General features: G+C 42.8%; 2 protein-coding genes and 1 long non-coding RNA gene across 3 annotated transcripts in view; 2 read left to right on the plus strand and 1 right to left on the minus strand.

The window, feature by feature from the left end:
* Positions 1 to 16,448, plus strand: part of LOC124861512 (protein NLRC3-like) — a 737,509-nt gene that overhangs the window by 652,665 nt on the left and 68,396 nt on the right. The gene's annotated exons all lie outside the window — the stretch shown is intronic.
* LOC124861529 lies at positions 1,660 to 7,521 on the minus strand. Its single transcript, XR_007036651.1, has 3 exons — positions 7,401 to 7,521; positions 4,094 to 4,212; positions 1,660 to 1,759 (listed from the first exon to the last, which is right to left on the minus strand). It is a non-coding gene; the product is annotated as an uncharacterized LOC124861529 (long non-coding RNA).
* Positions 14,385 to 15,110, plus strand: LOC124861161 (proteoglycan 4-like). Its single transcript, XM_047354682.1, has one exon. The coding sequence runs from the start codon at positions 14,385 to 14,387 to the stop codon at positions 15,108 to 15,110; it is 726 nt and encodes a 241-aa protein (XP_047210638.1).

Here is a 16,448-nt window from a genome sequence, read left to right on the forward strand (position 1 = left end):
GGAACAGATTCACCTCGTCACCATCAGTGACCACACACCAGTAATACCAGTAACTCTCACAGTGCTGCAATTGTTTACAAACAGAAACCTTTTTTTTAATCTTTCTCAACAACCCTTCAAAGAAGAGATTAACACCCATCCTGATCGATGTTCTAACAGCGGTGTGCAGAATCCAACTAATGGTTCCCCCCAAGGAGACAACCAGACTTCCTTGTGTTTCTTTTTCAGTCGACTGAACGCGGTTCATAATATTTTTACCCTTTTTGCTGAAGGACCGCTCCCGGAGCAGCATCATGGATGCGTGTGTAGCTCATAACCTTTGTTCCTGATCAAGAGAAGATGTCACTGGATGCTTTAATACAAGTTTCTATTGAATGTTGGTGTTTGCACTGTGTTTTGAAGGTAAATTTGTGCTTTCAACTGGACTACTTTTTATTAACCTCGAGTTAGAGTTGGATTATTAAAGTTAATCAGAGTAATCCCACAGTCGAGTCTTGGGCTGCTGCGTCTGATCATTCCTTTGTCTCATCCCTGATCCCTGTTACTCTCCCTCTTCTCCCCACTGGTTTCCCTGGTGAGTTTTGTTCTATTGTATGAACCAGTTAACCATGAGCTGATTAGTAGCTAGGAGCTAACCTGCTTGTTCGTTAACCAGTCGTTAGGTTGGCCTGGCTCTTGGTCGCTGATGGCTGCAGGTCCAAACAACCTCATCTACCTGGATAACAGCCCATAGATGTCCACTGTTGCTTCCACATTGCAAATCAACCCAAAGCTTTGACTATTCCCATCTTAATCCATAAGTTTCTGGTTTGATTTCTATTACTGCTCAGTGTTGACTCCATAATAATTGGTTGATTTTTGCAGGAAATTATTTTGTTTAATAAATGTTCACATAGATAAAAAGAAGGTGTTTGTGTTTATTTTATATGAAAGTGATTTACTGTCAATAAGACTAGAGCTCGAATCACTCTTTTGGTTAAGGATTTAATACAGTTATATTTAGCGTGATTTGGGCTAATAATCATTAAATATGTATAACAATTATCAAATTATAATTATTAAAAAGTGCTAGTAGCCCAATAATAATTCATTTTGACCGGAATCTTCAGACCATCACACTCACTCAGTTTAAAATATGAAGCATTTTAACAGGAAAGCAACTTCAAACATTTACAAGTTAGTCTCAACTGATGTCACAGATTAATAAATCAACAACAACAAGGCAACACTGACAAAGACTCTGAAACTAAATGATATTTAACATGTGAAAACTCAAAGAACAGCTCAGTGTTTGAGACGCTCTGTCAACAGAAAGTCAAACAAGCTGCTGAAGGAATTAAGTGATTCCAGTTTGACTGAAGGATTTGCAGGATCCCAGACTGTAGATCCTCATCAGTTAGACTTTAATAGTGGAGATGACAGTTTGCGTGTTGCATTAAAAAAGATTAACTTTGTTTAATGAAGAAAATATTTAAACATCAGCTGTTCATCATGTTGACTGATTTCAGATATTTAATAATCCAGTAAATGTTCCTTTAAACATAAAACTGCTGAAACTTTGAGCTGAAATAAGAAGTTTTCCAAACATTAAAAAGTTAAAAATGATTAAAGACAAAGTTTAACTATGTATAAAAATGAACTTACAGTTTGTTAGAACTTCAGAAAGTGTTGAAGACACTTGATGTGTGGACTTGGACTGAGATACAGGTGAGCTGCTTCATGGAATGAGTCAGAACTTCACCTGAGATGGAGGCGGAGCCTAATGAGACAGGTAGGAGGGGCAGGGGCAGCATTTTATCAGACATTTTCAGAAACTGTTGACATTTTTCATTTTTCAGAGAGAATGTTTGAGCTCTCTATCCTGAGTTTAAATCTTCTGTTGAACAGAAACTATGAAGGAAACCCAGAAAAACCTGTTTGCAGGAACTGATCCAAGAGGCTGGTTGCTGTGAGAAGTGTCTGACTTTGTCTTCACAGGTTGCTTTAATCATAACTTTAAGCAGCAATAAAACTGCTTTAAAAGAGAGAAAACAGAGGACGTTTAGCTGTGAGGAACATGTTTCTGAAGATGATGTTAGAAGATCTGCCATTAGAATAGATGATGGACGCAGTTTAATGTTGTTTAGATGTAATATTCAAGGTCTTCTCTGAAGGAAACACTGTCTGGATGGAAGCACATGCTGCTCTTAAACCTGTATATATATCCAAGGATTGATTGGTTGTGTATTTACACTAATCCACTAATCCATCCTCCCAAACCAGCAGATGCTGGAGTTTGAACTAAGTTCTAACAACAAGGTGGAAGTTCTCTGCAGCATCCATGATGAGTAAAAACCACTTTATTCTTGATTTATCTGATCCCAGAACAGTTTTCACTGTTCCCAGTTTGTCCAACAGAGCTTTGGTTCAGAGAAGAAGGCGGCATTAAAGTTTGAAACATTCAGCAGAAGGTTAGAGGTCAAATGAGCTGATAAATCTGAAGCAGCAGTTTGTCTTCATTTAGTTAATGTGATTGATGCAGTGTGTGACTCTGACCAGCAGAGAGAGCATTACATGTATTACAGTAATGGTTTTTATATTCAGTCTGTTAGAAACAACTGAGACAGGAATCATTCAGGTTTCTAGAAACATCTTGATAAGACAAAACAACAAGATCCATTTCCTTAAAGTACAAAGCAGCAGAACCACCTGTGTGGCTCCACTTCTGATGACCCTGCAGGCTGACTGGACCGCTACAGAACCTGAGTCAGGAGGTGGGACTAAACAACTGCTGAGACTCTGATCTGCAGGACAGAAATGTTGAAGTTAGTTCAGTTTGTCACAGACAGGTTCAGATGAGGAAAATGCTTCACAGACATGTTGATCTCTTCCAACGTTTGACTCCTAAGGAATCATTCCAGGCAGTTTCCCAGCAGCTCAGCTGCAACACAACCATGTCTCAAAGCTTTACTTTACAGGTGAAAATGTCCCACTGTCTAACTGTGGATGTGTCCTAATTTTAATCCATCTGCACTCTGTATACAACACTGATCAGACAAGGTCAGCCAAGGTCAAAGAAGACCTACCTCCACGTCTACAATGAAAATGTCTTCCCTTTGATGGGACCACAGCCATGGTAACAAAATGAAAGGCCAGTATGAGCTTTTCTGGAACTTTCAAAATAAATCACATTAAACTACTTCCAGCACAGCCAGGAAAAAGGAAAACAGCGGACTTCCCGTGACGTCGCTGTCCAAATAAAAGCACCGCTCTTGCTACATTCTATTTCTTCCACCCGGACCCCGCTGCGGTGCTGGCAGGAGAGACACAGCGCGCTAATGTCATATACAAAAATCATAATTGCACAACACTAACATGCAGATTGACTTTGACTAGAATCTTCAGACCATCACACTCAGTTTAACATATAAATTAATTTAACAGGACTTTAGAAAAGCAACTCCAAACATTGACACGTAAATCTCAACTGATGTCACAGATTAAAAAATCATCAAGGCAACACTGACAAAGAGTCTAAAACTAAATTATATTTAACAGGTGAAAACTAAAGGAACAGCTCAATGTTTGAGCTAAACAGAAAGAAAAACAAGTTGTTGAAGGAATGAAGTGATTCCAGTTTGACTTTAAAGTCTGACTGAAGGAGCTGCAGGATCCCAGACTGTAGATCCTGATCAGTCAGACTGTTTCCTGCTGCAGCTGCTCAATAAAACCAGTTACAATACTAAAGGAGAATAAACACTGAACATCTGAAACTACTTTATTTCACAGGCAGCTACGTACAATTCATACATGGACTGTTTTAACCTGAAAATCCATTTACCTTATAAGGCAATACAGGAAGTAACAGGAAGGTGTTTTGTCTGACTGAAATATAGTTTATATGTGGTAAAAAAGTGAAATAACCAGCTCTTTATACTTTGTTTGATTGATATCTGATGGTTAATCAATAATCCTTTAGAACTGTCTTTATAAATAGCAGAAAGATTAAACTAGGCTGAGATAAAAAGGGAACATTTTCTCCAGACATCAGAGAGCAGAAATAAACAGGAAAGACTCTAAAAACTAAGATCAGGTATGAAACAGAGCAACTTACAGATTGGTTAAAGTGTCCAAAAGGCTGAAGATGCTCAACCTCTATGAACAACAACCTCTAACAGTTTCACCTGATCTGGAGGCGTGAGGAGGAAGAGGAGCAAAACCAGTCTGTTCTACCTGCAAGAAAACCAGTAAGAATGTTATTTTATTTCTAAAAGATGCAGGTGGAAACATCAGAAGGTGAGTATTGTGATCCTAATGTATGTTCTCAGCAGAAAGGCATAGAAAACTTTAACTGTAGCTATCATTCATTCGTCATTCATCTTCTCTACGCTTATTCCACAGTGGGGAGCTGGTGCTTATCTCCAGCAGTCTACAGGCGAGAGGCAGAGTTCACCCTGGACAGGTCGCCAAACCATCACAGGACAATGTAGCTATGATGAAGGTCTAATTCTGCCTAAAATAACAAGCTTCACTTCAAGGTAACTTAAACTCATGAAGTTATGAACAAACTAACTTTAAAGTTCTGAATTGATTTTGAATTGAATTGAATTTTAAGATACATCAGATCATCCAACAGAATAAAGAGTAGATTGTTGGACGTTCGTTAGAGATGAAAAGATTGTTTAAATGAATGAAATTATTGCAGTTTGACTGTAAAGGGAAGGACCTGCAGACTGAAACACTGCATGATGTGAAGATATTGATCAGTCAGATGACGTCATTCAGCAGGAGAAGGAATTTAACCACCAACTTCCTCCTTCATGAAAAAAATTATTCATTGTTAAAATAGGCTATAAATAAAGAAATAAATGTTTAAAACCCCATTACATAAAATCTTAATCCGATTTCATCAGAATTTAGATTAAACCTTATGAGTTTCTATTCCATGTCAAACTGGTCTGTTTCATTCAGGAACGTAGACCAGTCTGACCCAGAATGGATTTCATTGCAATCTTTCACCATAAAAGGAGGAGAAAATAATACAAAACTTACTTTAAAAATATAAACGACTAAAACGTGTGAACAAAACTAAAATTAGACACATGTTGGACATGATTTTAAAAGATAAAATAAATATATATGTTATACAGAAATAGAAAAAACATATTTTACAGCAAAGCAACAAAACATTTTTTGTTTCTGAAAAAAACAGACCAGGGATCAGAAACCTTTAGAAACAACCTTTTCTAGCCTCAGTTCTGCTAAACAAACTTCTCTGGAAGCACAAAAGCTGCAAGAGATGTTCAGATGTTTCAGAGAAGAGATCGTTGCTGAAGTACAAACATGGACAAGGACAGAAGAAGACAGCAGAGGCCCTGAATGTTGCAGGAGATTCAGCTGGAAGCAAAGTTCACAAGTTAGAAGTTAAAGGAACATCATCTCTGACCCTGAGGGAAGATCTGGAATAATTAAGAGGATCATTAATTATATAACCAGGTGTATCAGGGATGTTTATGGTCTGAATATTAACAACCTCTCTTTCTTTCACTGATCTTTCAGCTCATCATTCACAGCAGGAGAATAAAAGTTGGTCCTCAATCCAGATTTAGCCAGCAGAACCTCGATTTATCACAGCTGGTAAAGCAGAACAGGAATGATTTTAGTCATTGTGATGCTTGTTGTTGTTACTGAACACTTAAATAATCCATCTTGCTCTGACCAGTCCACCACTCCTCCTCCCAGTTAGACAAGCGGCTTGATTATGAAAATATAGACGAGGAACAGATTCACCTCGTCACCATCAGTGACCACACACCAGTAATACCAGTAACTCTCACAGTGCTGCAATTGTTTACAAACAGAAACCTTTTTTTTAATCTTTCTCAACAACCCTTCAAAGAAGAGATTAACACCCATCCTGATCGATGTTCTAACAGCGGTGTGCAGAATCCAACTAATGGTTCCCCCCAAGGAGACAACCAGACTTCCTTGTGTTTCTTTTTCAGTCGACTGAACGCGGTTCATAATATTTTTACCCTTTTTGCTGAAGGACCGCTCCCGGAGCAGCATCATGGATGCGTGTGTAGCTCATAACCTTTGTTCCTGATCAAGAGAAGATGTCACTGGATGCTTTAATACAAGTTTCTATTGAATGTTGGTGTTTGCACTGTGTTTTGAAGGTAAATTTGTGCTTTCAACTGGACTACTTTTTATTAACCTCGAGTTAGAGTTGGATTATTAAAGTTAATCAGAGTAATCCCACAGTCGAGTCTTGGGCTGCTGCGTCTGATCATTCCTTTGTCTCATCCCTGATCCCTGTTACTCTCCCTCTTCTCCCCACTGGTTTCCCTGGTGAGTTTTGTTCTATTGTATGAACCAGTTAACCATGAGCTGATTAGTAGCTAGGAGCTAACCTGCTTGTTCGTTAACCAGTCGTTAGGTTGGCCTGGCTCTTGGTCGCTGATGGCTGCAGGTCCAAACAACCTAATCTACCTGGATAACAGCCCATAGATGTCCACTGTTGCTTCCACATTGCAAATCAACCCAAAGCTTTGACTATTCCCATCTTAATCCATAAGTTTCTGGTTTGATTTCTATTACTGCTCAGTGTTGACTCCATAATAATTGGTTGATTTTTGCAGGAAATTATTTTGTTTAATAAATGTTCACATAGATAAAAAGAAGGTGTTTGTGTTTATTTTATATGAAAGTGATTTACTGTCAATAAGACTAGAGCTCGAATCACTCTTTTGGTTAAGGATTTAATACAGTTATATTTAGCGTGATTTGGGCTAATAATCATTAAATATGTATAACAATTATCAAATTATAATTATTAAAAAGTGCTAGTAGCCCAATAATAATTCATTTTGACCGGAATCTTCAGACCATCACACTCACTCAGTTTAAAATATGAAGCATTTTAACAGGAAAGCAACTTCAAACATTTACAAGTTAGTCTCAACTGATGTCACAGATTAATAAATCAACAACAACAAGGCAACACTGACAAAGACTCTGAAACTAAATGATATTTAACATGTGAAAACTCAAAGAACAGCTCAGTGTTTGAGACGCTCTGTCAACAGAAAGTCAAACAAGCTGCTGAAGGAATTAAGTGATTCCAGTTTGACTGAAGGATTTGCAGGATCCCAGACTGTAGATCCTCATCAGTTAGACTTTAATAGTGGAGATGACAGTTTGCGTGTTGCATTAAAAAAGATTAACTTTGTTTAATGAAGAAAATATTTAAACATCAGCTGTTCATCATGTTGACTGATTTCAGATATTTAATAATCCAGTAAATGTTCCTTTAAACATAAAACTGCTGAAACTTTGAGCTGAAATAAGAAGTTTTCCAAACATGAAAAAGTTAAAAATGATTAAAGTCAAAGTTTAACTATGTATAAAAATGAACTTACAGTTTGTTAGAACTTCAGAAAGTGTTGAAGACACTTGATGTGTGGACTTGGACTGAGATACAGGTGAGCTGCTTCATGGAATGAGTCAGAACTTCACCTGAGATGGAGGCGGAGCCTAATGAGACAGGTAGGAGGGGCAGGGGCAGCATTTTATCAGACATTTTCAGAAACTGTTGACATTTTTCATTTTTCAGAGAGAATGTTTGAGCTCTCTATCCTGAGTTTAAATCTTCTGTTGAACAGAAACTATGAAGGAAACCCAGAAAAACCTGTTTGCAGGAACTGATCCAAGAGGCTGGTTGCTGTGAGAAGTGTCTGACTTTGTCTTCACAGGTTGCTTTAATCATAACTTTAAGCAGCAATAAAACTGCTTTAAAAGAGAGAAAACAGAGGACGTTTAGCTGTGAGGAACATGTTTCTGAAGATGATGTTAGAAGATCTGCCATTAGAATAGATGATGGACGCAGTTTAATGTTGTTTAGATGTAATATTCAAGGTCTTCTCTGAAGGAAACACTGTCTGGATGGAAGCACATGCTGCTCTTAAACCTGTATATATATCCAAGGATTGATTGGTTGTGTATTTACACTAATCCACTAATCCATCCTCCCAAACCAGCAGATGCTGGAGTTTGAACTAAGTTCTAACAACAAGGTGGAAGTTCTCTGCAGCATCCATGATGAGTAAAAACCACTTTATTCTTGATTTATCTGATCCCAGAACAGTTTTCACTGTTCCCAGTTTGTCCAACAGAGCTTTGGTTCAGAGAAGAAGGCGGCATTAAAGTTTGAAACATTCAGCAGAAGGTTAGAGGTCAAATGAGCTGATAAATCTGAAGCAGCAGTTTGTCTTCATTTAGTTAATGTGATTGATGCAGTGTGTGACTCTGACCAGCAGAGAGAGCATTACATGTATTACAGTAATGGTTTTTATATTCAGTCTGTTAGAAACAACTGAGACAGGAATCATTCAGGTTTCTAGAAACATCTTGATAAGACAAAACAACAAGATCCATTTCCTTAAAGTACAAAGCAGCAGAACCACCTGTGTGGCTCCACTTCTGATGACCCTGCAGGCTGACTGGACCGCTACAGAACCTGAGTCAGGAGGTGGGACTAAACAACTGCTGAGACTCTGATCTGCAGGACAGAAATGTTGAAGTTAGTTCAGTTTGTCACAGACAGGTTCAGATGAGGAAAATGCTTCACAGACATGTTGATCTCTTCCAACGTTTGACTCCTAAGGAATCATTCCAGGCAGTTTCCCAGCAGCTCAGCTGCAACACAACCATGTCTCAAAGCTTTACTTTACAGGTGAAAATGTCCCACTGTCTAACTGTGGATGTGTCCTAATTTTAATCCATCTGCACTCTGTATACAACACTGATCAGACAAGGTCAGCCAAGGTCAAAGAAGACCTACCTCCACGTCTACAATGAAAATGTCTTCCCTTTGATGGGACCACAGCCATGGTAACAAAATGAAAGGCCAGTATGAGCTTTTCTGGAACTTTTCAAAATAAATCACATTAAACTACTTCCAGCACAGCCAGGAAAAAGGAAAACAGCGGACTTCCCGTGACGTCGCTGTCCAAATAAAAGCACCGCTCTTGCTACATTCTATTTCTTCCACCCGGACCCCGCTGCGGTGCTGGCAGGAGAGACACAGCGCGCTAATGTCTCTTTGCTGGCAAAGATGAGTCTAATCTTATGTCCTGGTTCCTTCTGCAGTCCTTTTTGTTGCATTATTAAATTAATCACTATATTTCATCATCAGTGCTCATTTGTCACTGGTGGTGAGATAATGGAGGCAATAGCTCACACCTCAGGACTGGACTCTACAGATTCAGGGCTGTGGTTACTACCTGGTGTAGTTTTTATTATAGAGATGTAGAAAAACATCACTAAAACCCTTTTGTTTACAGTTGCCTTTAGCATGTTAAGTTCTTTAGTGAAAACCTGATTTTCTTTCTTTTTCTGTTGTGGTCTTCTGTAAGGACAGCCTGGAACTGTCTTGTACAAATACTATACCTGACAATGACTGGTGTGGTTTTTCTTCCTATCCAATCCCCCTGCCTCCCTTCTCCTTTGTCACTGACTCAAACCTTACTTCCAACAACATCATCGTTTGTGTTTTCTTAATGTTACTTTACTTTGAATTTGTTGACCCAAGACATGTTACAATAAGTCTGAGCAAAATTGCAACTAAAATCCCTGCAACAAGTAATTTGTCTTTCTCATATCAATGTTTACCACAAGTTCAATTACAGTTACAGTAGTACAGATGCCTTTTCTAAATTGCCTTCAAAATTAAATACAGTACTTGTTGGTCCTTCAACTGTATTAATTGAACACCGTATGTTAACGACAATCAGTAAGAAGGTGCCCTCTTCTACAGTTAATCTGTGATCAGAATAGACGTTCCTCATTGTAGAAAATTAGATTTTCCCATATAGCTGTGGATCCACAGAATGTCAACTCATGTTTAAATGCAGTGCAGACAACAACCATGGAGTCCAAAACACTGACATAGGTAGGAAGAAGCTGGTCAACAGTCAGAGCTTCAGCACCCTGGACAGCTCTATGACTTCAAAATAACTGATGAGCAGCTGGAAACTCTGCCTCATTTATTGGAGTCTTTGTTAAATCCAGGAATGGTTTGACTTTACCTGAGTCCAAAAGGGTCTGCCTGTGAGGATCCAAAGCTCTGAAAGCTTCCATGTGTTTATGACTGTTCAATGAAACCATCTCCTCAAGAATAGAATCTCTAATGGTGAAATACGCTTTTGGCCTCCTGTTCACTATCCTGTTCTTGGTGTGTTTCTTCATCACATCATCCTGCAGCAATTCAGGTACCTGAAGGGGTCTTTGGGGAAGAAAAGGAACAATTGTGCCGCCATGATTATTGTTCCAAATGTTCAGAAACTCATCGTAGGAATGGTTTGACTTTACCTGAGTCCAAGAAGGTCTCACTGTGAGGATCCAAAGCTCTGAAAGCTTCCATGTATTTGTGACTCTCTCTGTTCTCTAACTAACCTGGATCATTCTTACGTTTTCCATTAGATGCCAAATAAGGAACTGTCATAATGGAGTGTTTCTTTAAACTCTGAGGAGAACACAACCACAAATTCAGGGCAGCATTTTAACAGATTTATTTGTGAAAAAATGAACGGGGCAAGACAGAGATCCAGGCAACGACAGCAGGAGCAGATTCTTCTCTGGAAAGGAAGGTGACATGGTTATGGATATCCCAGGGAAATTAGAAGGCATTTTCTTTCAGGAGGATTTGTTCAGGGACTTACAGCCAGAGTGGTAGTGGTTTAGCTGGGGAGGAAAGTCCTTCCTCTGTGATGGAGGTTGGCAGGATGAGTGTGGTCAGCAGCAGTTTCTTTTCTTTCCCTTAGTTCTCAAGTGACGTTTCAGCTTAAGCGTTCCCATGTAGGAGGCTGGACAGGCAGGTAACAACAGGAGAAAGGTTCACCACAAGAAACCATTCCCAAGCCAGGGCCAGAAGCTGAGGAGGCAGGGAGACTCACATTAGGAGACGAGGAACACACCTTGAAGCTCGCTCAGAAACAGATCACAGGACTAGGAACCTTAGAAACCCGACAGGCAAGGTCTGGGGACAAATAGACAAGAAAAATTCCGATTACACTCAGGAAAATGTATGCAAAAGCACTGCACACCACGGTCAGTTACCACAAAAATGTAGCAACGGGCTGACGTCTCCCTCCTAGTCTCAACTCCTTAAGAAGCCCAGTGATTAGACTCAATCAGCAGCACCTGCCAGGGAATGCTCTAGAGCAGAGGGAAGGAAAAGAACACACATACACACAAACTGCGCACCAACACAGAGAACTGACAGGAACCAACTCTTAAAAGTAAATATAATGCATAATTAGCTGGAAGAACAACTGATCACAGTTTTGATGCCACCAGGATCGATATTCATAAAGAGAAATTAACATCCTAAACACGATACATCACATATAGTCAGTCCCCACATGTCTATGGAACATAAAATTTCTTTTTTTGTTTACCGTGTCCTGCCCGTCAGAGTAGCGCTCAGAATTCTTATCTGAGTGCCAAGGAAAAGCCCAACAGATTTACTTTCACAAGTGGAGCATTACAGCTAACGCTTTAAAGCTTTGCTTGATATTTATAAAAATAAACTTTATTAGAAACTGCTGTGGGATTATTTTAGTTATACGGACATGGAGACAGAAATGAAAAGGAAAAAAAAAACAAGCACGAAAGAGAAAAAGGGCCGGCAAAAAGGAAAAGCGGAGAGAAGGAGAATAGAATGGGGGAAAGAAAGAAGGATGAAGAGAATACACAATAACACCCTGCTTACTTCTGCACCTGGAGAAACGTTCATATTATCAGCTTTTTTAATGAAAAGTGCACAGTACTTTCACTGCAAGATGTATTTAGTGGTAAATGCAGCTCAATATAGAACATTTGTGTATCTGTTAACACCTGAATCTAAACACCTGTGGGTCTGAGTGTGAGCGCACTTGTGTATACAATGATTCTCTGTAAAAATATGCAATAGTGAGGGTGAGGAGCCAAAGACCTGCCCCCCTGGACCCAGGACTGGAGGAGATCCAAGCTAGAGACATTCAAAGGCCCCCCAGAGCACAGAAACCCCAGGAGAACCACCGCCGGGACTTCCGCAACCCCCCAGAGAAGGGCAAGGGAGAGTCCCAGGGGAACCACCCAGCAGCCACAGTGCAGAAACCCCAGGGAGCTGCAACGACTAGCTCACAGGCCCCACCGACAGCCGTCTACGCCAGAGCAGACCTAGAAACCCAAGACTCCTGGACATATCACTCCTAAGCAGAGGCCCGACAGAGCCCACCGGGAGTGAGCCAGCACACACCAAAGCACCCAGCCCTGGATACCGAGAACAACAAGTACACCGGCGGGCAGAGACACCAACCACCGACAGGTAGTGTGGCAGGAAGGGAACAGGCCCCATATTTGATGGGGGCCCAAGACCCAACCTGACACAAAAAACAGGCACACACAGTCACAATCACACATTCCTACCTTCATGCATACACATAAAAACGCTCACACCCACCCACCCAACGTAAAGACAAACAACAATGGACGTCGTACACTCACACTCCCCATACATACTCTATACTCCCAGGTCCAGGTGTTGATACCCCATAGGGACAACCAGAACCAGGAGGTGGTCTCCTTCCCTCCGGGGGTGGAGACAGGCAGACCGCCCAAGCACCTGAACCTGGTCCGGGCTAGCCCAGGCTCGTGCCGGAACCTCAGCGACGCCGACCTCCCGCCCCGATCTCAGTCCCTAACGACCCCCATCCTCATCTGGAGAGGTGATCATGTACAAAAGAGGGTACTACATGGTCCAAACCAGCCCACCAACCAGAGCCACCACAGAATAAAATAGTCCCAACCCCCCAATGAATTCCGATCCCAACTCCATAAGCCCCCCATCCCCAATGAACCCCGACCTGAATTTTCCCATAGGGCCACCACCAACCAGGTCACAGATATCGAACACATGCCTCCGAACCCAAATGCCTCGAAAAACCGATGAAACAGCACCCACACAGCCCCGCTCCAAGCAACCCTGCCGCGTCCCGCCCCCACCACACAGCGCGCCATGACAGCAAGGCAACAGCCCAGCGCAACGTCAACCCAGCCCCCGCCCACAGGCGCAACAGGGCAGACACCGTTGAGCACCGAGCTCACAATGGAACCCCCGACCCCACCGGCCAGCGTCAAGCACTCGGGGCAGGTGTCCCCCACCACACCCCTGCAACCACACAGACACACCACATCACAGCCACTGCAATGATACCCCTGGTAGAAACATTGTCCAGCTCAGCTCTGCCATCGTCGCTTAGCCGATCCACATGCTGGTGACCCCACAACCAAGAAGACGACACAAACCCCCTCACCCCCCACGCTGCAGCCCCCCACGCCACCCTCCAGCCCGCCACCTCAAACTACAGAGATGGAAAACCCTTGCAGCACTCCAATGACGCACCTGCACCCCAAGGCCCTACATGAGTGGTAGTGTGATGGAGTGGGCGGAGGGAGGGGTCCAGGGATAGGGAGGGAAGGACTGTGTGGTAAAAGGCTCTCCCAGGGACCCAGCTCCTCGACTGACCCCAATAAGCACTCCCGTTCGCCGCGTTCCAACAAAGGAAGGGGGCATAGGTACGTCTATCAGGCAAAAGGCTAGGGACAGGGACAGGGACCAGGCCCTGAGAACCAACCGAAAACCGGGACCAACACCCCCAGCCCCCTCCCAGAACCACCCAATCCCTCCAACCCTGATCCCCAGCCCCGACACCCAATCCCCCGCCCGAAGGAGCCACCGACCCCCAACAAAAAGCCAAAGAGCCAGCCGGAAGCATGCACAGCAACAACCAAGAGTGCAACCCCACTACTGAAAAAAGAGCAGACCAGCCGGCCCAGTGCAACCAGAATACGCCAAACAAAGGAGGGAACATGACCAACATGCCCAACCACCCCCGAACCCACGGGGAGGAGCCAACACAGTGCCCAGTCCCCGATGCCTGGCACCGGACCGCAGCCACAACCAGGCAAGCGAGGCAACAAAACACGTCCCACACCTACACCAAGGCCACCAACAAGAAACCCGGCCCAAAATGGCAGGCCCACCTAAATGCAAGCTCCGGGCCAGCATAGGCAAACCCCACCTCAGTATAAGGCCAAGAAGCCCGATGCAACCGCCAAGCCCAGCGACACCTGTCCTGCAGCACCCACACACAGAGGCCAGATCCACACACAGGAACATCCCCACAATACCACAGCATGCCATACAGCAGAGGACAGAACGCAACAATGAGCACCCAAAGCAAAAGCTGTCCACAAAGCCCACACCATGCAAATGCACCCCACCAGCCCTCCAAAAACAAAGCCCCCTGCAAAAGCGTACCACTGTGAGAAGATGACCCACAGCCTCCAGGTCCGAGAACATGCCCAACACCCATACCCATGTCAGAAGTAGCCCCACGAGAAAACCCACACCGAAGCCCACAAAAGGCAGAGGGCCCACAGAGCCAAAACCAAAACCCACCAAGAAGCCGAGACCAGTCCACCCCGGCCAGCCCACCCGCCCAAACCATGCAGACCCCTCCGACCCCCCTCCCCTAGACAGAACTAGGACCGGCATCAGGAACCGGAACCCAGACAAGGAACCAGAATCCGAATCGGACCAACCAGGTCCAACTGATGCCCGTCTCCACCCAAGGCCAACCACCCACCTCCACCCCAGAAGAAAACATACACCCACCCCAACATTCGAACAACTCCCAGTCCAAAACCCCAATGACATACCTGCCCGGACCCAAGACCCCCAGCCCAGCCAGGACCCCAGCCCGGGGGTGACACGCCCCTGGAACTCAGAGCGCCCAAGCCCATCCCAGCCCACACAGGAGCAGCCCAGCCACCAGGCCAGTAACCTATGTCCGCTGGCACAGGCTCCCAGAAAGCATCGTATGCAGCCACCTGATGCCACCCCCAAGAGCCACCAAAGCCCCATCTTGGTTGGGGCCAAAGCCCCCGGCACCAGACCCCCCAGCGACCCCAGTCCAGGGACACCCCAAATGCCCCAAACCCAGACACCCCCCCGCATCCACCACAATGCCCCACAGGACGAAGCCAAAAGTGCCCCACCCCCACTACGTGATGGAGCCGATTAAAGGAGCTCAGAGAGATTGATCTGATGTGGAGGCAGAGGTTGTCTCAAAACTTATATAATCCAACCGAAGGTTTCTGTACTGGTTAATATTAAGAAGGTTTTAATTTTTCCAATTCTTGAGGATGGTTTTCTTAGCAATACATAAGGCAGTGAAAACCATGTGAACTGAATTTGTCTCTATGGTGACATCATATAAGATGCCCAAAAAGCAAACTGAGGGGGAAGGTGAAATATCTCTCAGACACTTTGATAAGTCTTCACATATCAGGCACCAGAAAGGTGTACATAACCATAGTGCATGGATGTAAATGTCAGGTATATTGCCTGTGCAGTGTAAGCGGGTATTGAACGGTACAAAACCCAACCTGAACATCCATTGACCTTTATAGTATACTCTATGAAGGATTTTATATTGTATTAATTGTAAACTGGTCTTAGTAGTCATTTTTAAAGTTCTGGAACATATCTGAGACCAGAATGTTTGGTCAAAGTTAACTGATAAGTCCACCTCCCATTTCACAATCGGAAGGGAAATTGATGTATCTATATTAGACAGTGTCCTGTATATCTTTGACATTAACATGGGGGGGTTGAGTTTTCAGAACTCTAGTACACTTGATAGCATCTGTCACCCATGTTTTTAAGCCTAATTGTTTTTTTTATTATAGATTTAATTTGTTGATATTCTATGAATTTATTCTTGTCCATCCCGTATTGTATTATGAATCTGTTAAATGGGATGAACTGAATTCCTTCAAATATATGTTCCAGGTATTCAATTCCTTTACTCCTCCAATCTGGAAAGTTTATCATACAATTTTTTTTAGTATGTCAGGGTTGTGAGCGTGTGCTTGGGATAAGTGAAGACCCTGTCATTTTTAGATATTCCCATCATGCTGTCAGAGAGGTGTTGATATTGGGGCTTTTAAAGCATACATGTTGCTTTATATTTGAGCTAACAAATGGTAGGTCTGAAATCCTAATATTATTGTGCAATGTCTGTTCTACATCTAGCCAGGGTTCATCTAGAGGTCTGTGTTTAAACCATTTTGAGATGTATTGTAGCCTGTTGGCTAAGAAGTAATGATGAAAGTTATGCAGACGTAGTCTTCTTTTATCTTTGGTCTTTTGTAGCGTTTTTGAGCTAATACGCAGGGCTTTATCTTTCCAAAGAAATTTAATGATGGAAGAGTCCAGAGATCTAAACCAGTCAGATAACGGTTTATTTGGGATCATTGAGAATATGTAATTGATTTTTGGCAGGACCATCATTTTTATTGAAGCAACCCTGCCCATGAGTGATATGGGTAGAGATTTCCATCTAGCGAGTTTTGTTGTC

The sequence above is a fragment of the Girardinichthys multiradiatus genome, chromosome 24 (genome assembly GCF_021462225.1).
Source record: "Girardinichthys multiradiatus isolate DD_20200921_A chromosome 24, DD_fGirMul_XY1, whole genome shotgun sequence".
Lineage (NCBI taxonomy): Eukaryota > Metazoa > Chordata > Actinopteri > Cyprinodontiformes > Goodeidae > Girardinichthys > Girardinichthys multiradiatus.